Here is a 23298-nt window from a genome sequence, read left to right on the forward strand (position 1 = left end):
AAACAAGAACAAACTTCGGAAATCGAAAAACAAATAACCAAGATAAATAACACCACAAATTTACGTGATTCGGCAATATGTGACTACGTCCACGGGACAGCAACAACAATCTTTTACTATATCAATTATGAGTACAACCAATAATCTTGCCAAATCTCTAGAACTAAGACTTGACGAAAAACCTGAAATAACAAGAACAAGAAATACACTATCTTTTTTCTTTTTTCTAACACACACTTTACAATATTCTCTCACTCTAATCCCTTGAGTGGTATACAATTTGTTGTTTTGCTCCCTCCTCAAAACTAGTACAATAGCCCCTTTATATGGACATAATAAAAGTCTTCTTCAATAAGGATTATTAATCCTAATTGGAATTTATTTATGAATCCTACTCCAATTGAAAAACTAACCCCAACTGGGTAAACAACTCTAATTGGGAAAACAATTTAATCCTCTAAGACTATTAATTCCCAATAGACTTGGGAAAACTAATCATGGGCTGTTAAAAACCCAACAAACCTAAGATGTTCAACGGAGTGAAACATGTCCAAGAATCAAAGAATGGTAATTGTAACCCTGCGCCGGTTGTGATGGCTTAGGTAAACAAAACCTGACATGGTTGATGGAGTGAAACACATCCAAAACTCAAAGAATGGTCATTGTGACCCTGCGCCCCGTACAACGGCCGAAACCATATCCTTTAAAATTATTTTCGGAAAAAAGCAAGAAAAGTAAAAACAATTCCAAAAAAAAAAATCATCTTTAAAATTATTTTCCCTCTAGATACAAAATCATATCCTTCTCTCGTCCACATCGCAAGGGTCCCTAATAATTTGCAATTACAAATTTACAGGGAACCAAGCTCGACAGATTTGTGGGTTCATTTTCTTTTTACAAATCAAATTACTAACCAGGTTAAATTTTTGCTAGCATGTTACGTCTTCTTTCAAAGGTTTTAGCTTCTTATATCAAAGTTACGAATCATTTATTGCATGGCAGGGTAAATGAAATGAAATGGAACAAATCATTTCGGAGCTTGGTCCTTCCTCCAAAAGTTTAGTTTCCTCCAATATTTTAGTTTGGATCTTATATTATGAACCGTTTGGAAATTAGACATGAAACCTGATGCCCATGTATCTAACCTTTAAATTTTCAAATAACACAAACTATTCATTTTCAAACTGTTTGTAAAATGATTGTGATTGTTAGGTGTAGGATGAACTTCATGGCAAAAGCGTTTGAGAACAAAACAGAAATTTTGGACAGCGCATGTCACATACGGAGAGTAAACTTCATGTCAGCTGCATGCTTAGATTAATGGGTCTGATCGTCTGGTCACTGGTGCCGATGTCGAGAGCTGTTCGTCTACCACTTCAAGTGGCTTGTCGTTGTGGAGTTTTTTTAGGAAAAAAATGCTCAAACATCAGGATTTGTCTTTCTTTTCTCTGTTTTTTTTTTTTTTTTGCTTTCTTTTGGCTACAACAGAAGAGGGCACACATGTAATGCGTTTAACTCGTTTTTAATACAATATTTAAGAAAATTAATTTATAATTGGATTAATCGCATCACACGTGTGCCCTCCCAATAAACACCTCAGCATGTTGTTAATACAAGAAGCTTTTGTCCGGGCTAAGCCTCCATATCTTATGGTATTCGCTATGGAGTCTGGAGTTTGAATCAGCAGTAAGAACTTTGATTAGAAAAACGAAGCACTTAATTCAAAACCAGTGCAAAATGCAAGTCTAATTCCAATTTACAACAAACAAAATAATTCGAAATTTTGAAATGGTGAACCAACCAAGACAGAAATAATCTCAGATGATAAAACCCACTTAAGGAAGTTTATAATGCTTCAAAGTAGATGAAATTAGAGAGTTTTAACGAAAAGGCCACAGTATTGTTCACTTTAACGAAAAATCACATTTTTACACTAAAAAGTCAAACCTGATACTATTCACTTTACCCTTTATTTTGTCCTTATCGTTAAAAATCAAAGTTTTCAAACCCTTTTCATTAGTTTTCTTAAGGAAACCAGTTTAAGGGTGGGAGCTTTTGTACTGGCCAATGACCAAAAACGCTTCTAACTGGGTTTGGTAAAAAAAAGTATAAATGTTTATGAGTCATATTAAGCGCTTTTTGATAAGCACCGACTGCTTCTTTAAAAAACACTTCAAACTGTTTTTCTAAGAAACACTTCCCAATACATTTTCAAGGTAGTATTGGCACTTTTAATGAATATTTCGACATGTTTACAATAAAAGCACTTCTGAGCAAAAGTCTCCGAACCCAATAAACCAAAAGAAGAGAAAATTAACTGGAGCGAAGATAACCATCTATTATTGGCTCCAAAATAATGCAATCCAACCATAATTTCCCCAATGTAATCATACCCACAAATCCAAGGAACCGGATCCCCTCTGGATCCATCAAAATTGAGCCCACTAATCAATGAATCCGGACCGTTAAAATTTGATCTAACGGCTACAATTATTATAATTCCCCCTATTTGTAGTTTTTGGATCAAATTTTAACGATTTGAATTCATTAATTAGTGAGCTCAAATTTTATAGATCAGGAGGAGATCTGGTTCCCAAATCCAAAACCATCAAAACCTCAAAAGAATAAAAAAGCCTTACATCTTCCCACGTTGGAAAAGCAGATTTGAGGGAAGCAAAAGCCCTTTGGGTATGACCCAAGGAAAGTACTTAACAAAATTGGGTTATGTTCCGTACGTGTACATTACTTTAGTCTAAAGAATGTGGGAAAATCGCACTGTTCAAATGAACAGTGTTTTGAACCACACTTCAGTTTATTTACGTAGTTGCCACTGTCTCTCTTGCCGCTGATCTTGATGCCGCGTGTTGATGATCGTGGAAAGGCAGGTGCGATCGTCACTGTACCATTCTCTTCCTCCCCTCTCTCTCCCTCAGATCCCATTCTCTTCATCACTCTCCTTCTCTCTCCCTCAGTTTCAATCTGCTCACCTGAAATCCCCAGATCGAACAACCTCCATCTCAAATAAAAAAACTTTCCCCCTTCAAAACCCATAGAATCAGCACTCATGGAATAATCATGGATTTTTGTTTAGGTAATTTAATTGTTTCCTCATCTGTAATTTGTTTCTGTTAGTTTATTGTTCTTGAATTTTAATTTTTATGTTTTCTAACTTGGAAGAGTGGACCTTCAGGTGATAAAATCGTGATGTGACCCATCGTATTCTCTCTCACAGCTCACAACGATGAAATCGCACAGGCTTCGTTGATTTCTGTCAACTCCGACCACGACCAGTGTCGGGTAAGCTATCGACTACCCCCTCTTTCGTTTTCTTCTTCCGCTTCTCCCTGCGCATTCCAGTTTGACTGTCTGTGTTTTGGATACATCTTGATTTCCTTAGTATGATTAGACGGTTCGCATGCGCTAATAAACAAACCTAATTTGCCTTGCGCGTTCAGTCATCACCTTCCTTCGTCTAAAACCTCACACAGAGATAGAGCTCCCCAAAAACCCTAAACACCCAAAGTAATTTTGTTTAATTTTTCATTTAGTTTTAATTATCTGACGAATCCCTAGCATAAATTCACTCTCTCTCTCTCTACTCTAAATGCGTATAATGTTTTTGTTCTAATTTTTTGCAGTATTAATCACAAAGCTACGGAGCTGAAATTGCAAACGATGTCCATGGCTCGCTTAAAAAAATGTAAGCTTGAAATTTTTAGGTTCTGTTTGGTTGTTGAGAAAACTGAATTAAACAGGTTTTTTTTTTGTTTGTTAATTTTCTCAGAAACGTAGTTGATTGTTGTGTTTCTGAAAATTTGAAAACAAAAGAAGGTGTTTGTGAAGTCGGTTTCGACGAAGAAGCAGGCTAATACTGTTATAAAAATTTATGTTTATGTCATTAGTTAACCAAATGGCTCAAGTTCGCTGCAAAGAGTGTAAGAAGAAACCATTATGTATTCCTTGCATGCATAACTGCTATGCATTAATCTGCTCTGTATCCTTTAATACTTCTGATTAATAACTTACTAAGATGTTGGGTTAATTGAGTTCGTTTTGTTAGAATGGCCACCACTTTTTGAAGTGATTTTCTCTGGGTAGAATCCAGCAAATGATGTTTGATATGGTTAAACATATATATATTTAAGATTTTGATCTCGTGTGATTTGGCAATACTTTTCAGCTAATATTCCTCTCTCTCTCTCTCTCTCTCTCTCTCTCTCTCTCTCTCTCTCTCATGAAGGCACTGATTGCATTAAAAAAAGGTTCCCACTTAATCAAGTATAGCTGGAAAGGGAAGCCAAAACTTCATCCATTTCAAAATTTCTACTGTGAGTAATTTTCCTTTACACTAGGATATTGGATTCATTTCATACTAATAAGTTTTTTATCTTACATCTTCTTCCTGCTATGCATCTCCACGATCTGCACTAGATATCTTAACCGCTTGAATGACTTCATTTTTCGTATCTTAGAGGATGAAACCACACTAATCTGGTATTCACATGGAGAAGAACGAACTCTGAAATTAGCTTCTGTCTCTCGAATTATCTCCGGACAGAGAACAGAGTTTAACTCCACTACCAATAACTAATCAATATTGTTTTGTTTCAACTCAGTAATTGTGCGTTTCAGTCTATAATTATGAACCACTATTGAGTCCTACTCAACGTATGTGGTTCAAAAATTTGGTTAAAACCGAGGATTGCTATTTTTTTTCAAGCTAAAAATGTATATATACATAGTTTAGGAAAGGGGTGCTTACAATATGGAATGGCTATAAATGTTATTGTAATAGGTTGCTATTACATTTTGTGGTTAAATCAAATTGGTTGTCTAAACCATGCTATGTGTTTCGTAACCCTATGTATTTCTTATTTGTATTAGTGGAGTTTATATTTTTGTTTTGTCAAATTTGATTTCCTCTCATTCTAATTTGATGGATATTTTAGAATTTGAGAAGGTGGTCGTGGTTTCATGCGATCGCTGTTATGCAGCTCAGACCTTCACGATTCACCACTGTCACCCCATCACTGCTGTCGTGACCATCGCCGCCACATCACTGCTGTCGAAAACACTAGGTAATTTGTGAATTAGGGTTTTTTTTTTATTATGTGAACATCGCGGTTGAAAACACTAGGTAATTTGTGAATTAGGGTTTTTTTATTATGTGAATTTCTGGTTTATGGATTTAGGGTTTTTGAGTTAGTTTTTGTGAAGGTCATTGTTTGATTTTAGGCACACTATAATCGATTACAAGTTTTCAGATCCTAAACACTTTGATAGGGTTTCCAGAAAAGACATCTTTCCAAAGGCGCGTAGTGACACTGTCGATTTCGTCAACCAATCTTCACTGGAAGTTTCTCTGTCATCCTATATATTGCAGCATTAACACATTTGATGAGAAATTTTTAGTTTCTGGTCACTTAAGATGGCAGGAAAATGGACACAATAAATTATCCATGGTCTTTATCATGCTAGATGAGAATTGGAAAGTGCCTGAAATTATTGCCTGAAAAGTTATCTGAAAATAATGGAATAAAAAATTAGTTTATAGGTGTATGCACTTAATATTGGATATATGGTATTTTTCAGGTTATTTGACATACAATTGCATATAATCTCAATTTTCTCTTGCAATTTTTGTCTGAGTTCGGAATCGTTGAAAAATTTGTCTAAATAATAAATTAATTGAAATGGCTATTAGTAATGAATGAGGTGTTTACTGTGTTTTTTTGGTGTGTACAGAGCCAACGGTATGTTGCTAACGAAGGCAAAAATAAGATGCAGTTTGCTGCATATAGAAAACGGAGGTTAGTTTGGTTCCAACTTCTTTTTTTAGTTTATTTGAATAAAAAATTGGTAAGTTCGAGTCCAATTTGATTATTTCTTGCTTTCCTGATGCCTGTCTGCTCTCCCCCTTTCCTGCTGCCATCCATTGCCTTGAACAAAAACAAAAACAAAAACCCATTTGCCAAATCCACAAAGCCATAAAAAAAGACAAGTAGAATTTTATATTCTCTACCCACTTTTATTCATGATTGCTGTTGCCTTCTTTTTTTAGAAAGGAAAAGTCCGGCTCTCCTTGGACAATACCATCTTTCTCAAAACATGGATTCGGAAAGACATCTGATAGAATTTATTTTGAGTCCAAATTATTAAATTAGGAGAGCTAAGAAGATATTAATAGGGGTGCTATCCACACATCCTTTTTTACTTCTCACACACCCCTTGATAATTTATGTCCGTTGATTTTCTTCAATTCATCCGATCTGACGGCCGAAAATTAAAAAGGTGAGCAGTAAAATGGGGTGTGTGGATATCACATCCCTATCCACACACCCCTATTAATAACTCTGGTTTTCTCTTTTGGCTACCACCTTGCTCTCCATTTCTCTTTTTCCTCCTGATCTGCTGCTTTTTTAGTGTTACAACCTCTCTGCAAAAAACACACTCTATGTGTTTTGCATGTTTTTGTTCATGCTTCTATTCTTTGTTGTTGTGGTGGTGACTCTGTGAATGAAATTCTCAGTTATCTATTCCTCTACAATACATGAGACATCTGATTTTTGTTCATTGACAGATGATGTCACATGCTTGAGATTTTTATGCCATCACTATGTTGGTTCGTTTGTGATTGTTATTGTTTGTTTTAAAATGTGTATGCTATGTGTCATGCATAGATTAGAGCAGAGATCCATGATTTAAATTCAACATAATCCTCACATCAAACTTAGTTAAGTTCGATGTTGTTTTTTGAAACTTAGTATGTTGTTACCAATAACGTTAAGTTTAAATCATTTTATCATATAACATTATGTACTTAAATTTAACTACTAATGTTAAGTAATAAACTGACGTAACAAAACAATATTACAAGAATCTTCATTAACGTAATTAATAAACCAATCAATATTTCATAATTTTTTGTAAGTGTATTAATATCGATCCAAACCCGCATGGCATACCTGTGTGGTCAAATCTTTTGATATAACAATCTACTCAACGTTTTCAATGTAAATAGCATTAATCTTTAGTACATTAATTCAAATAAAATTGTGGCTCAAGGGAACAGTCAATGATCCACATGGCATCAAAGTATTTTACTAAAGTTTATATTACACGTGTGTATTGCATTATGTGTGTGCGAATACCTTTTTTTCACTGTCAGTCTATATTAGTTTTGATTTCTGAGTTGATTTAACAAACATGTTTCTTTTTATTGCAGATTAATTTGGTTCTCGCTAAATGAATCAAAGATCATAGGACTAGAACCAGTGGTTTCCAAAAAAGGTTGGTTCTTGAATAGTTTATGTTGTACCATATATTTGGCCTCAGTATTTGGGCTTCATTACTTAGCCCATGATTCAAGTAAGAGGGGAGGAAACCCTTATTTTATAAAAGGGCTCCCTCATACTGGACGAGAGGGGGGAAACAGACAGAGGGAAAACGGGAGAGCAAACAAAATAGCAAAGAAAGCAAACACTGCCTCTATAGCCTCCATGTATATTCAACATTCATTTACATAGTGAAACGAAATCAACACTAGTGTGGATGTACCTCAACTTGAGGTGAACCACGATATATCTTTGTGTTCTTGTGCGTTTGTGTGATTCACGGTCGGATTTACGTTGGTCCAAGATTGATCCGATTTTGTGCATCAATATTTGGCGCCGTCTCTAGGAATCGACATGAAAGCTATGTTGGTTCTCTCTACTTTTACATCTCACTATCGTGAAACCCTCACAACCTCCACCGTGAATCTTCAGAAACCCAAGAACCAAACACCTGCAGAGTCACTGCAAAACCCATGTCTTCCGCTCCAGCTCTCAGTCACGATAGCAGCGATGGAAACACGACAGAAACTCGCTCTCTTCTCTCTCATGGTCTCACCCGGGATTACAGCACGAGGTCGATCTCCGCCGTCGAGCAGGCCAAGACAAGTTTAAGAACCAGAAGCTCTTCCTCTGGTTTCCTGTGAAAGGGATCAGAGTCAATGTACCAAGCTCCAACTTCATTTACTTTGATGTCGACGTCGTCGACTAGCAGTTCCCTTCGTCTACTCGAAACGTCGCTACCACGAGTGGAATCGGGGGACTCGAACTGTCATCACCACTCAACCTAGAGACGCCAGCGCTGAAAACTGGCCGGAGGCATTTCTCTGAAACTACCGCATAACCACTGCTTGGAAAACCCACAAAGAAGCTAAGTCTTCTTCTAATTCACCAACTTGTTTATTATTTAATATTTTATTATTATGTTTGTTACATGAGTGCGGCACTAACTTGCACTAATATATACATATATATATATATATATATATAGTTCTCTGCATTTTCCTCTTTCAAAATTACAAGCACATTGCAAGTTTTCAAAGACAAACTGTATCCACCCAATTCCATTTGCCAAAAGATAAGTTTGAGAACCATGAGCTCTTCCTCTGGTTTCCTATGAAGGGGATCAGAGTTAATGTACCAAGCTCTGACTTCATTTACCTTAATGTCGGCGTCGTCGACAAGCAGTTCCCTTCATCTACTCGAAACGTCACTACCACCAGTAGAATCGAGGGACTCGAATTGTCATCACCACTAAACCTAGAGACGCCAGCGTTGAAAATTGGTCGGAGGCATTTCTCTGAAACTGCCGCATAACCACTGCTTGAAAAACCCACAGAGAAGCTAAGTCTTCTTCTAATTCACCAACTTGTTTATTATTTAATATTTTATTATTATGTTTGTTACATGAGTGAGGCACTAACTTTCACTAATATATATATGGCTCTGCATTATTCTCTGTCAAAATTATAAGCACAATGCAAGTTTTCAAAGACAAATTGTATCCACCCAAGTCCATCTGTCAAAAGAAAAAAAACACATTTACTTTTCCTTTTCAGCAAATGTTATTATGTTTCTCAATATCATCTATTTAATATTTTATTATTATTATTTTATGATATTTGTTACAAGGTGTGCCACCTCCTTTTAAAATAACATAGCTTTAATCATTTTTTAATATTATATTCATTATTTAAATGTTGGAATGAACTTTAATGACTTAGAGCACACTACACAATGCAAGTATACAGATTTATATTTATTTAAATATTTTATTATGATAATACTCTTTTGTCTTATCATTACTACTATGCCAACACATGCTGCTAATACCACATACCTTGTGCGTCCATGCTTGTCATCATAATACGACTTTATCATGATTATTCCCCAAGTAGGAAGTCTGATATATCACATATTTTCACTTTTCATTATTAGGGCATAGTCCGCATTCCATAATACAAAGTTACATATATATACACATATACTTTATCCCTATAGTCATCATGTATAAAATTATTATGCTCAGATTGTTTTCCATTATTTTTCACTAGTGACATATATTTAGCCCAAGTACTTATGCAATATTTATTCACTGCCTAGTGTCATGTGATTGCCCTTAATAAGGGCATATATGATACAAATCATTTACCACATAACTTAATAAATTATTTTTGTAGTAGGCACAAACTGGTAATTTGATTTATAACTTTGACAATTGATTTATTAATTATGCATTCATGCTTATACTATTATTTATTGTCAGTAATGATTGAGCAACTAGCTCTATCGATCAACATTGTTGTTGATTAAAAAAGCCTATTGACACTATTGATCAGGCTATAGATCATTGAGCCACATGCTTCTGGTGACAAAGATTTAGTTTGACTGGTGATCTATTGTCTGACCGGACACCCACTTGCTCAGACACTTGCTCATTTGGATACCTATGTGCTTGGACACCCGCGAGCTTGGACACCCATTCGTTCGGGCACTTACGAGATTAGACACTCTTGAGCTCGAATCCCAACTCACGGACCCAATTTGTGGACTCAACTCACGAACCCAATTTGTGGACCCAACTCACGGACCTTACAGATGGTCCTGACTTAAAGACTCGACTTGTGGACCCAAAAGTTGAGTCATAATGAGCGCACGCTGACGTCGAGTGCATACTCACAATGAGGAACGCCACGAGCCGAGCCGCCTTGCAACAAGCACTGCCTCCAGCCGTGCAACCACCTCGCCGCGAGCATTGCCTCTAGCCAAGCAGCTTCGCAACGTGTGATACCTCTAGCTGAATATTACTTTACGTTGAGCATTGCCTCATGTTGAGTACTGGTTCAGGACAACATCTAGTTACTTCGGCCTGCACATGGATTGGTTTTGAAGTCTCCAGCCAAAAGATTCACCCGACACATAGACCCATATACGAACCCAACAAGCGGATCTGAGTCATGTCGAGAATTAACTCATAATGAGCTCACGCTGACGTCAAGTGCATACTCATAATGAAGAACGCTACAAGTCGAACCACCTCATAATGAGCACCGCCTCTGGCAGAGTAACCGCCTCGTTGCGAGCATTGCCTCTAGCTGAGCTGCCTCACAACGTGTGCTACCTCTAGTTGAGTATTGCTCCACGTTAAGCAACGTCTCATGTCAAGTATTAGTTCTGGACATCTAGTCACTTCGGCTCGCATATGGATTGGATTTGAAGCCTCCAGCCAAAAGACTATTTTGACTGAAGACTTAGGGGACTTCTGTTGTACTATATATTGGGCCTCAGTATTTGGGCTTCATTACTTAGCCCATGATTCATGTAAGAGGGGAGGAAACCCTTATTCTATAAAAGGGCTTCCTCAGACTGGACAAGCGGGGAAATAGACAGGGAAAACAGGAGAGCAAACAGAATAGCAAAGAGAGCAAACACTGCCTTTATAGCCTTCATGTATATTCAGCATTAATTTACATACTGAAACGGAATCAACACCAGTGTGGACGTAGCCTTAACTTGAGGTGAACCAGGATATATCTTTGTGTTCTTATGCGTTTGTTTTCCAGCTCGTTGCAAGGTGGCTTGGCTCGTGGTGTTCCTCGTTGCGAGTATGCACTCGACGTCAGCGTGCGCTCATTATGAGTTAACTCTTGGGTCCACAAGTCGGGTTTTTGAGTCGGGGTCATTTGTAGGGTCCGTGAGCTGGGTCCACAAATTGGGTTCGTGAGTTGGGGTTCGAGCTCAAGGGTGTCCAATCTCGTAAGTGCCCGAACGAATGGGTGTCTAAGCACATATGTGTCCAAATGAGCGGGTGTCCGAGCAAGTGGGTGTTTAATCAGACAAGAGATCATCGTTCAGACTAAATCTTTGTCACCATAAGCATGTGGCTCAGTGATCTATAGGCTGATCAATAGTGTCGGTAGGCTTCTTTAATCAACAACAATGTTGATTGTTATAGCTAGTTGCTCAATAATTCATGACAATAAATACATTAATGCATAATTAATAAATCAATCAACAAAGTTATAAATCAAATTGCCAATTTGTGCCTACTACACATAAATAATTTATTAAGATGTGTGGTAAATGATTTGTATCATATATGACATTGTTAAGGGCAATCACATGACACTAGGTAGTGAATAAATATTGCACAAGTACTTGGGCTAAATATATGTCACTAGTGAAAAGTAATGGAAAACAATGAGTATAATAGTCTTACACATGATGACTATAGGGATAAAGTGTCACATCCCGGCCCGGGAGCACGCCTTGATTCTTGATTCTTGGATCGGAGCGTGTCATAAAGTATGTGTATATATATGTAACTTTGTATTATGGAGTGTGGACCGTGCCCTAATAGTGAAAAGTGAAAATATGTGATGTATTAGACTTCCTACTTGGGGAATAATCATGATAGAGTCGTATTATGATGACAAGCATGGACGCACAGGCTATGTGGTATTAGCAGCCTGTGTTGGCATAGTAGTAATGATGCGACAAAAGATTATCATCATAATAAAATCTTTAAATAAACATAAATCTGTATACTTGCATTGTGTAGTGTGCCATGAGTCACTAAAGTTTATCCCAGCATTTAAATAATAAATATAATATTAAAAAATGATTAAAGCTATGTTATTTTAAAAGGAGGTGGTCGACATCTTGTAACAAATATCATAAAATAATAATAATAAAATATTAAATAGATGATATTGAGAAACATAATGATGTTTGTTGAAAAGGAAAAGTAAAGGTGATTTTTTTTCTTTTGGCAGATGAAATTGGGTGGATACAGTTTGTTTTTAAAAACTTGCAGTGTGTTTGTAATTTTGGCAGAGGAGAATATAGAGAGCTATATATATTAGTAAAAGTTAGTGTCGCATTCATGTAACTAATAAAATAATAAACAAGTTGGTGAATTAGAAGTAGACTTAGCTTCTTCGTGGGTTTCCAAGCAGTGGTTATGCGGCAGTTTCAGAGAAATGCCTTTAGCCAGTTTTCAACGCTGGCGTCTCTAGGTTGAGTGGTGATGACAGTTCGAGTCCCCCAATTTCACTCGTGGTAGCGGCGTTTCGAGAAAACGAAGGGAACTGCTCGTCGACGACGCTGACATCGAAGTAAATGAAGCTGGAGCTTGGTACATCCGACTCTGATCCCCTTCACAGGAAACTAGAGGAAGAGCTCCTAGTTCTCAAACTTGTCTTGGCCTGCTCGACGACGGAGATCGGCCTCGTGCTGTGATTCCGGGTGAGACCATGAGAGAGAGAAGAGAGCGAGTTTCTGTCGTGTTTCCATTGCTACTGTCGTGATCAGGAGCTGGAGCGGAAGACATGAGTTTTGCAGTGACTTTGTAGGTGTTTGGTTCTTGGGTTTTTGCAGATTCACGGTGGAGGTTGTGAGGGTTTTACTGTGGTGAGATGTAGAAGTAGAGAGAACCGACATAGCTTTTCGTGTCAATTCCCACAGATAGTCCCAAATGTTGATGGACAAAATCGAGTCGATCTTGAACCAACGTAAACCCGACCCAATTTTGTGCATCAACATTTTCATTTATGCTTTTTCAGTTCTTTGAATGGACTTCCTATAATCCAAAATGAGCTAATGAACAACTCTTTTGCTACATTGTGTTTTCAAATCAATATTTAGGCTAATAATTGAAGGCTGATTCTTTTTTTTTTTTTGAAAAATGTATAATCTAGATTCTTAAACTGTGGTGATTAATGTGGCTTTTAGGTAAATTTTCCGAGTGGGGGAGAAGGGGTGGGTGGGCGCCCCTCAATTGGTAAATAAATATTTAAATGTGCAAAACATGGATATCATGGAAGAATTCAAATGTTTTTCCTGCACTAGGTTGGAGAGCATGATCATTTTCTGTTTGCACATCACAAAGTTTGTTTTGAGTACTTCTCACGCCATTGAGGCACAAATGTTCTTCCTGCATTAGTTAATTTTCTTTATATCAACATTTAATAAATTCAATTTTCCTTTGTATCCAAATGTATTAAAGTAATTGTGATTGAGGTTTGTTTATGTCTACTTTCCAAGATTTATTTTTTGTTTACATGTCTCACTTCGTTTATGAATGCCTTTTGGTTAACTGAAAGAATGCTTTTCATTCTCGATTTTCAGGACTTTATCTACCTTTTACAAATCAACTCCACAATACCAAAGTACAAGAGAAGCAAAGATTTGAGATGATTTTTGCTCTTAACTTATTTAGATTTTATATTCTGGGTTAATTATCAACCGGATTCTATTACTAGATTTAGAATTGTAATTTGGTACCATTGCTGCCTCCTGCCTCTTCGGTTTTCACATCCTAATGCCACAAAATGCTAATTTTAAATTCTAGGTTATGGGTAAGAATTAGTATTTGGAGGCACAAATTCTTTTCAGCCGCTAGACCAAGTTCTAAATCTTTTTTTCGTGTAGTTTACATTAGGCTATTCAAGCCCTATTTTAAATGTATGATTGGTTTGCGTGAAATGAATGAAAAAGAGAGTTAGAATACCCTGTGAGATAATCGATTCCAGAAACCATTTTAAATAAAATGTATCAAAAGTGTTGAACGGAGAGTGAAAAGATTCTTTGCATGGAAAACATATTTAACTTTGTTTTCTTTACTCAAAGTGCTCTTATTTAATTTGGTTCTGTTTCGGTTGCGTAGTTCATGGTTCGCAGCGACGAAGAATCGTTTCCTAAGAAATATATTGAGCTAAGTTCTTTTTGTTAGGAAATGAGGGTTGTTGATGTTAGCAATGGATTGAGTCTTTCTATTTGGTATGATTATATCTCTGAACAAGCATTAATAAATAGAACGATTTCGATCAATAATTTTATTCAGTCAAGATTCAAACTTCCATTGTAGAGCAAACTATAACTCAAACTCCCATTGCAGATCAAACTATAAGTCAAACTCCCATTCTAGAGCAAACTATGAGTCAAACCCCCATTTCAGGGCAAACTGGGAACGAGGAGAAGCAGTAGGGCATGGCTATTTCCGGGGCATCGGTTGTTTTGAGATTCTGGTGTAATTAGGTTTGAAAATTCTGCTCCTTTGCTTTTTGATTTGTATACATCTCAAATTTCTCTTAATTGCTAATGGATTTATTTTCTTTGGAAATTTCAGAAAGTCGGGTTGTGGGAGGACCAAGCTGGTTTGTTGTCATTTTTAGGTATATAATCATCTGCCCTGATAGCATATTCAAAGCCTATTTAGTTATATGGATTTTTTATTTATCTTTCTAAAGCTTTTGTGCCTGGATTTTAACTATGTGATTGGTAATTATTGGTAATTACTTAGCACGATAATTGTCAAGCATATGATCGTTATTCATGAATACAAAACCTTCATTCACAAATCACAAGTATATGATGAGCTATTTAGAAATTCGGCATTTTCATCATCCAATTCAATAGCATTTGGGATACTATGCTAGAATTCTAGTACAACTCCAGTTAAGAGATGTGAAGCATGAAGAATATCTCTTTAGGAAGTGTTAGCTACTTTGGTTAATTGGTCAATGAAATTAGCCATTTTTGTCATTTAGATTGGATAACCTAGGAAGAATGTTAGAATGATTGATCACATTCGTTAGCCCTATGTTTTTTTATTGCATAATGATAGAATTGATGCACCATTTAGTCATAGTAATTGATGTAATAAGTACGTATCAATTCACTTATCTATCCCTCTCTTCATTAAGGTAAAATGTATCTTATTCATGCAGTTCAAAGTGATGCATTCAAGTCCCGCAACAACGTACGGGCACACATTTTCTAGTTCGAACTAAATTAACAAATTGAGTAATCGGAATTGGACAGCAAAGTAATCGTGATAGTTCGTAGATTAACATAACACGACGACAAACTGGTAAGCATAAAGAAAGATATAATCATAATAAGTGAAACCAGTTAGGTGGTGGGTTCATGTTTGTTGTATAAGATATTATCGAGATTTACATGTTTATCGTAACAGAGATATAATTTGAACAACTAATAAAACAATTCGTAGTTCTTGGTTCTCTAAACTGTTTGTAGTAATTGTAAGAAGTAGAATTAAGTCCCTACTGAAAAACGGAAGGAAAAACACTTCAATTAGCAGAAAGTAGCATAGATTTTTAGTTTAAATGACGATTTGTAACTTTTATCGGCGATTTACAATGTTTTACGACGTTCCTATATTTAATGACCATTTTAGGGTTTCCTACGTTTTCCGAAGATCTTTAGCGACAATGTTTTTCGCTGCTAACCTCCACAACAAAAGGTATTTGCTATAGATGTGCCACAACAAACTATCATATTTATATTTTTCAAAATATATTTTTTTCGTGCAAAATCTATTATAATTCGTATTCAAACACTTGTAATCAACAATTTAAAACCTAAATTTAAAGATATTTGAACCTTTTTTTTGGTTAATTCTTCTTTTATCTAAATCCAAATTACATATTAATAGAATATTCTTTATCAACTAAAAGAGGGTGAAAGGCTATTTAACAAAACAAAATTCACAAATAATGCTCAAACTACAAATAAAACAAAATCTATTATAACTGGCATGGTGAACGGCTTTTTGAAGCCCCACACTTTCACGACTTGTACAAGTACAAAAGAATATCATTAAACCGTATTTCTATCTAATAAGGAAGTACTTGGTTGTGTATAGTACGTCTTTACTTGAGAAAACTAAAGTAATGATTCATTTTTGTTTCTCCAACAAGGAGTATCCATGACAAAAATTCACTAAATCAATAATTGTTTAGCTGTTAACCACCACGGGGTGGCTCCGTGATTTGTGACGAATTTCAAAGTTGTATTCCACACGATAGAGCATGAGGTTGATTCCTGGCACTGATTAATAACACAATATTGATCAGAAAAAGACTAAAATACCTCTATGAATTTTTTCGACCCTAAAAAAGGGGCTGCCAAAACTACAACTGATCCTTTTTTTAAGCAAGACACCCTAAGCCTTTCTTTAAAAAAAACAAAACAAAACAAAAAAAAACACCCTTAACATTGAAAACCTCAACCCCAATGTATAGTCAATTCACAAACTAAACCCATTTTTTGTATTTTATTTATGTTAGTCTCTGACCCTGAATTAATGACTAGGAAAGGCCAAACGAACCCTAATAGTCAGAAACTGACCAACATTTTAGTGGAATCAAATCCATTGACTTCTATTAAAACAAAAAGATCCATATCTTATCTTTTACGTGTCTTACACTCTTAGGGCCATAAACAATGTAATGTGCAATTGACGAAAGAAAAATCACGTGCAGACATTCTTTTTGACCAAACAAAGATTCTCAACCCCTTTCTAGAGACGTCATAGTCATATTTTTAAAGAATTTTAACGAAAAACCCACAGTACTGTTCATTTTAACGAAAAATCATATTTTTACACTAAAAAGTCAAACCTAGTACTATTCACTTTACCCTTTATTTTGTCCTTATCATTAAAACTCAAAGTTTTCGAACCCTTTTAATTAGTTTTCTTCATATTTTATCATCAACTAGAACATGCAATAGAAATGCTCATAAACTTAGTACAGTGTTTTAGTTTTTCACATACTAGCTGTGGGAACATAAAATATATTGATCAATACGAATACGTTCGGTATACAACTTATCAAATATGATTACTCTGCACTTGACGAAATATGTGGCTTATTAGTCAAATCCTAATGAGCTAATGGGCCATGTTTTCTACGATGGTCCCATAAGCTCACACTCAACAGGCCTCTGAGTTCAATTCATCACAGTTGATCACCATGTGACATAAGCAAATCATTCTGATATGTAATGGGTTTGCCTATCAATATCTTAGCATGGCAAGACTTTCCAAAGCATATTTTAGGAATCTCAGGGGAATTTCATCGGTGTGCAAACTAGGTAATGCTAACAGGTTTAACGAACCTGGACGCTAGAGTTAACTCCTCAATTCTCACCATACTCTTATTACTTCCTACAGTATTTCTGACTACACCAATGTTAATCTAACTTCATTTGTTTTAATGTGGGTAGGTTTTTGTCAATTCAATTCGAATTGGAAATTTGCTTCCATACTATCAAATCAATCATTTTTTTCTGTTCAAATAAGGGTGATGTTTGTTAATTTAAGTGAAGAATACTAACTGAACATGATATAAATTTGACAATAGTGTAAATTGACGAACTTTAAAAGGTTGCGTAAACTTGAAAATCAAACTGAAAGACGAGAAGCCAAAATGGAGAGGGGATGTGAATTGGAAGGACCAGTCCTCCTTCGGAAGGGAGAGGGGAAATATCGTGGCAATTTTACTATTTGTTTGGTAAAAAAAAAAAACAGTTAACAACAAACGAAATTGATAAGACAAAAAGTAATTCTTTGACAAGCAATAGAGGGCCAGTATAGTCCAAACCCGAAAGCTCTTTTTCTTCATTTCTTGCAATAATATATTAGGGTTTAGAAACTACTAATTAAACAAATTTCATTGTTAAGCAATCTACTAGGCATCAACACACACCCCATCATCACCACGTTTCCAACACCAACCACCATGCAAGACAAGATGCCAAGGGACAAGAGCAAAACTATCGAATCCATAAACCTAAGTTTGTTTGTTCTCGTAATCCAGCCTATTAAGTAGTTTGAAGTACAAAACAAATTTCACCATTCGATTTTTTAAAATCAATCTTCGTTGTTTATTTTATTAACTATTAATTGGTCCCAGGCTACTGAAAAATAAATAAATATGAACATGCTTATTTCTTACAAGTTAACAAGCAACATGAATGCCTCCACTGAGTTGCATCATAGACATACAATCTTTTTGCCAATTACTAATTCTATTTTTTTTTATTTCTTTCCTCCATGTTAAAAAGTTAATCAGTTACGAAGTGAAATGTTCATACAATATTTCTCGCATAATAATCTTTTTTTTCTTTTCCTAGCTTTCATTTCTTCCATTCATCATAAAAAGAGTAATCGGCTACCAAGCGAAATTGCACCAATTTATACAATTCTTCTAGGCTGCTGGAAGACTAGCACAATAAAATTTATTAAGTCGTGAGGCGAGTTTCCACGCATATATACAACGTTCTCCCACAATATCGAGTTGACAATAATAAAAATATATTTTTTTAGTGTTAACAAGAACAATATGTTTTCGGCACATTTGCAACCATACAATCCAAAGAAACTAAACTACAATCTAATATTCTCTTCTTTTTGGCACATTTGAGAAAACGTTCCCAAATTGTTTGCCTTATCTTTTGCAATGCACAACTACAATCCTCAGCCAAGAAAATGGAATGCCACCCTCGCCAAGAAATTGCAATCAACTAGGCGGCAGTTCTTGCTATGGCTTGGAGCCTCGGCAGCTCCCTCTAGTTGCCTTTCAGTTATGGCGACTTCACTATGTCCCTTAAGCGCGAATGCTCCGGATCCAACTAGAGTGGCGAATGGCGATAGTGCAGATTGATTTGGTCAGAGCGTCCTCCACTAGAATGAGCCGACCAGTGTTTCCCTTCTCGGTGTAGTTTTGTCGTCTCGCCCATCGAGTGTTATGGTCGTACTTTGGCATTGAGATTGGTGTTTCGTCTTTTTCAACAACTCGGATGGTGTAGTTTTGTCGTCTCGCCCATCGAGTGTTATGGTCGCACTTTGACATTGAGAATGGTGTTCTGTCTTTTTCAGCAATCACTTCGCGTGGTCTCGCTTTTGTAATAACTTTACACGGCTTCGTTGTTCGATGATGACTGTTGTGGTCATCGTCGACGCATATTTTGCTGCGTCTGTCGTTCTTTGTGACCGATTTCTATGAGCAACATTTATAGTTTTGTGCGTGTGATAGACGTATAATGGTTTACAGTAATTGTGTATTTATGTAAATTCACTCCAAATTAATTTCATAGACACTAGAGCAATATACCCAATCGGCACCTCTGGATTTGTTTGGAAAGATCAATGAAATACACACTATAATTTCTAGTAAACAATTGGCCACAAGCCACAAAAAGGCAAAATTCTAAATTGTTCTTATCAATCAATCTTTATTGAAGCCAATCTAACATTCCAAAATCCTTAATAAAATCTTACTTACAGACACCTATTAACACTAAAATATAATTATCCTGAACAAAAAAGCAAAAAAGACAACACAAAAATAAAGGAGACAAGACCATCCCCCGCCAATAATTACACCGGCCACCGCCGCTGACGCCGTATGCCACCACACATCCAAACTCAGCAACGAGTCATGACTCAACCTTGTCAACTCAGCAGCAATTACATTTTCCTGAAATAATAATTTACACCCACTCTGAAGAATACAAAAAAAACCCATTTTCTGTAATAATGAAAAAAGATAAAATTAATAAAATTTAATTAAAACGTAGTTGAGGTGGCTGTATGCAAGTTCCTCCCAACTCGGTACCGAGTCGGACCGAGTCCGGCTCCTGCACCCGAGTCCAACACCGAGTCCAAATTCGACTCATCCTCCCCCCCTCTCATCACCATCAACAGCCGCTTCGCCTTCTCTCTCGCCCGCTCGCTTCCACTCTTCTCGATCTCACTCAACACCTCCACCGCATTGGCCTCCCTCGCCAGCCCGCGAAATCTCATCGACCCGTGACTCAGCACGTAGAGCGCCGCCACGCAGTTCTCCCGAGTGGACTCGGAGTCCAAGTCTCCCCGCCTCCTCAGCATCCCCACCAAGCACTGCACCGCGTTGGCGTCGAGCATGGCGGATCTGCCCTCGTTGCAGCTCGCTAGATTGCACAGAATCAGTAGAGCTCGGCCCGCCGACGCCGGAGACTTGGCCAAGGTCAACAGAGTCGGCACCGCGTTGTGTTGCTTAACGAGTCTGACTCGGTTGCTCTCCACCAGTGTCAAGTGATAGAGCGTCAACGCCGAGTCGTGGCGCGTCCGCTCACTCTCCGCCCTCACGAGCGCGTGCATCAGCGGTGGCAACGCGCCGAGCACGCCGATCGCAATCTTGTTGTCTTCCTCCAACGCCAAGCTGAAGAGCGCGCCGGCGGCGTGCTCCTGCGACTCACTGGATCCTCCCTTCAATACATCCACTAAATACGGGACGAATCCTGACCGTACGATCTTCACCTTGTTGGGCTTCTCCAGAGACAAGTTAACCAGCGAAGCGACGGCGTTTTGTTGCACGGTGCTGTATCGCGACACAATCAGCGACAGGACGGCGGAGAGCAGCCGGGGAGTGCAGAGCGAAATCCTAAGCTCCTCCTTCGTCCTCGTGAGCTTCCGGAGTAAAATTACTCCTTCCTCCTGGTCGATTACCTCGGGGCTTCTCAGCTTCGTCATCAATTGATCTTCCTCCTTGCATTCCGGAGACGAGGAATTAGGGTTTAATGTTTCGAGCTCGGCGGTGATTTCGGAAGAAGACGCCGAGGAATAACACGACGGCCGAGTCGCGAACGGGAGAGGAATAGGTGGACTCACCGACGGAATGACCACTGACTCCTCCGACGAGCTCGAGTAGAAATGGTCGACTCGGCGGCCCAACTCGGTCGCCGCGTGCAAGAATCTAACCGGCGGTTTCTCCGCCATCCCCCTCAGCAGCTCCCGCTCCGAAACTCTAATTCCAGGGTCTTCCCTATCCTCCTCCATCACCGCCCGTATGGCCTTATCGAGGGAGATTGAATCGGGTGCCTGCGGGTACTGGGCGTTGTTGTGGTCGCACCAGTTCCGGATGGTGGACTTGATGGCTAAATTGGGAATCATGGTGGAGAAATCGGGTCGGGTCCCGTCTTCGAGCTTGGGGGAGAAGCTCAATTCGCGGCATAGTTGGACGGAGAGGCGCTCGAAGGTCTGACCCGAAGAGACGACGACAGGGTCGGACATTAAGGACCTGGAAATGGGGCACAACAGCTCCTTCGGGGGATTCTTGGAGCTGGAATTGGAGCGGTAGAAGGTGATCTTCCACCTGTGCTTGCCATTACCGCCCATACCCAAGGAGGAGACTGCGGTGGCGGGGGCGGCAGAGCTATCAGTTTCAGGAATTTTGGGTCGATCGGTTTTTGAGGGATTGGGTTGTGGCGGTGGTGGACATGAGTAGGCTTAATTAAGGTACTTTTTTTCTGGAAGTTTTGGGTCTTGTTTAGTGTTTGACTTCTGTGAAGGATTGACCTAATCTTGGTCTATAAGCTGCGTGAGCTGTTTGTTTGACCAGTCATGGCAACACTTTCTGGGGCAAAAGTAAAACTACTTCGTTTTTGTTTATTATTTTTGTAGTTAGGAAAATGTAAAAATTTCTGTGGTTTTCTTGTGTATTTTTTTATATTTTAAAATAAACGATATTATTTACTTTAAAAGGGTGAGTGAGAATTGAACCTTTCAATAGCGTGGTTTAATTCATCTTTGAAAAGAATCGAACATTTCTTGTGTAAGGAAAATGTGAAAATAACTGGGGTTTGGTTCAATTCCTCTTTGAAGATAATCGAATATTTCTTGTGTAAGGAAAATATGGAAATAACTGGGGTTTTCTTGTGTATTGTGTGTTGTTTTTTAAGAATGTGTTTTGGTATTGTAGTCAAATTTAGCAGAGTAGTGTGTTTTGTGTTTTTATTTTTTTTTATCACAGTTCGAATTTTCTTTTTATAATTTCAATTTACATGGCTAGCATAATAGCATTTTTTCTGTTCTCATCTTAAGTTTTGTTCTTTAAATTATTGTTGCAACCTTTTTATTCTGATCTTCTTTTTCTACATTCTCATTCCTTTCATGATTTATTAATGTTTTTTTATGATTGAAATCGTCTATTTTCAACATCACTCTTATAAATCAACTCCATTCAAATTAAACCCTAAATAAAAAAATTATTTAACCGTTCAATTAATATTGTCGGAATTTTAGTGTTTAATTGAAAAAAATTGTCTCATTAGATGCATAAACGATTTTGAATTTAGTTTTTTTTTTTTTTTTGCAAAATGGTCTTTAAATAGTGATGTAGATAACAAATAGTTCTGATCATCATCGTATAAGATTGCATGATCAAAAGCTCGAAATGAGAAGGTAATTGCTTGCATACAGCATACCTATACTTATTTAATGGTTGAACTTAACTCGCTTGTAGCTTAAGAATATTTACCTTCACATCTAGCTTCTTAAGTTTGGTTCCAAAAAAGTTAGTTTTGAGATTAAGCAATACAATTATTAAGTTATATTTAAAATTTAATCTAATTGGTATCCTATTGATTAGTGGATTAGAAAATGAGAATTTTAACGAAAAGCTCATGGTACTGTTCACTTTAACGAAAAACCATATTTTTACACTAAAAAATCAATCCTGGTACTATTCACTTTACCCTTTATCCTTATCATTAAAACTCAAAAATTTTAAGTCATTTTCATTAGTTTTCCTTTAGAAAATAGGATAAAGGACACCAATTTAGTTTAATATTAGAATGTTAAACCTACTACTTCTGTAGACCAATGGAACAACAATATAGTTATGTTAAACAGTCTTATTCAAGGGAGATTTCAATATATAAAGAGTTAGAATAGATGGAAATCTGGTCAAGAAGTTGAAGTTGGATAATCCATCTCCTTGATTAAAGATTAACATTAAACAAATATGCAATTAAAATTACATGGTTTTGGGTTTTGCCATGCTGAAATTTGTATCGCTTTAGAGCATCTTCAGTAGAGTAGATAAATGGGTAGTCAAATTCATTTTGAGAAGCCATGTTAACAAAAACACGCTCCAATTGTGTAATCCATTGAGTAGACTACTTTTTGAGAGTGAAATCTAATGAGACTCTCAAAAGTAAGCCTCTTTGACATTTCATATTTTTGCACATTGTTAGCATTAAACTGTAACGTGTTAAGAAATCTGTAGGGCCTCATTTTAAAATTCCTCATTAGCATTTCCATCTTAGATAAACAGAATGACAGTTGTCATACTAAAAAATTCCAAGAAGAGTGTATTTCAACTACTAACCATACGTA

At 37.1% G+C, this 23298-nt stretch overlaps 1 protein-coding gene and 1 long non-coding RNA gene across 5 annotated transcripts; one reads left to right on the forward strand and one right to left on the reverse strand.

Annotated features, from left to right (window-relative positions):
* The first annotated feature begins 2778 nt into the window (after positions 1-2778).
* LOC126598548 (uncharacterized) lies at positions 2779-15296 on the forward strand. 4 transcript variants are annotated; one of them, XR_007614877.1, is made up of 10 exons: positions 2779-3091; positions 3191-3297; positions 3639-3700; positions 4241-4328; positions 4950-5078; positions 5746-5810; positions 7226-7290; positions 13999-14111; positions 14230-14369; positions 14461-14692. It is a non-coding gene; the product is annotated as an uncharacterized LOC126598548 (long non-coding RNA). The 4 variants fall into 4 exon arrangements; XR_007614878.1 differs by lacking the exon at positions 13999-14111 and adding an exon at positions 15062-15296 and having other exon boundaries at positions 2783-3091; positions 14461-14506; XR_007614876.1 differs by lacking the exon at positions 13999-14111 and having other exon boundaries at positions 2786-3091.
* Positions 15297-19249: 3953 nt separating this feature from the next.
* Positions 19250-21456, reverse strand: LOC126600723 (U-box domain-containing protein 38-like). Its single transcript, XM_050267358.1, has one exon. The coding sequence runs from the start codon at positions 21295-21297 to the stop codon at positions 19708-19710; it is 1590 nt and encodes a 529-aa protein (XP_050123315.1). The 5' UTR covers positions 21298-21456; the 3' UTR covers positions 19250-19707.
* Between the last annotated feature and the right edge of the window lie 1842 nt (positions 21457-23298).

The sequence above is a fragment of the Malus sylvestris genome, chromosome 14 (genome assembly GCF_916048215.2).
Source record: "Malus sylvestris chromosome 14, drMalSylv7.2, whole genome shotgun sequence".
Taxonomy (NCBI): domain Eukaryota; kingdom Viridiplantae; phylum Streptophyta; class Magnoliopsida; order Rosales; family Rosaceae; genus Malus; species Malus sylvestris.

Excerpts from the sequence above, each read along its gene's own strand:
- LOC126600723 (XM_050267358.1), bottom strand. The coding sequence starts at position 21,297 with ATGGGCGGTAATGGCAAGCACAGGTGGAAGATCACCTTCTACCGCTCC.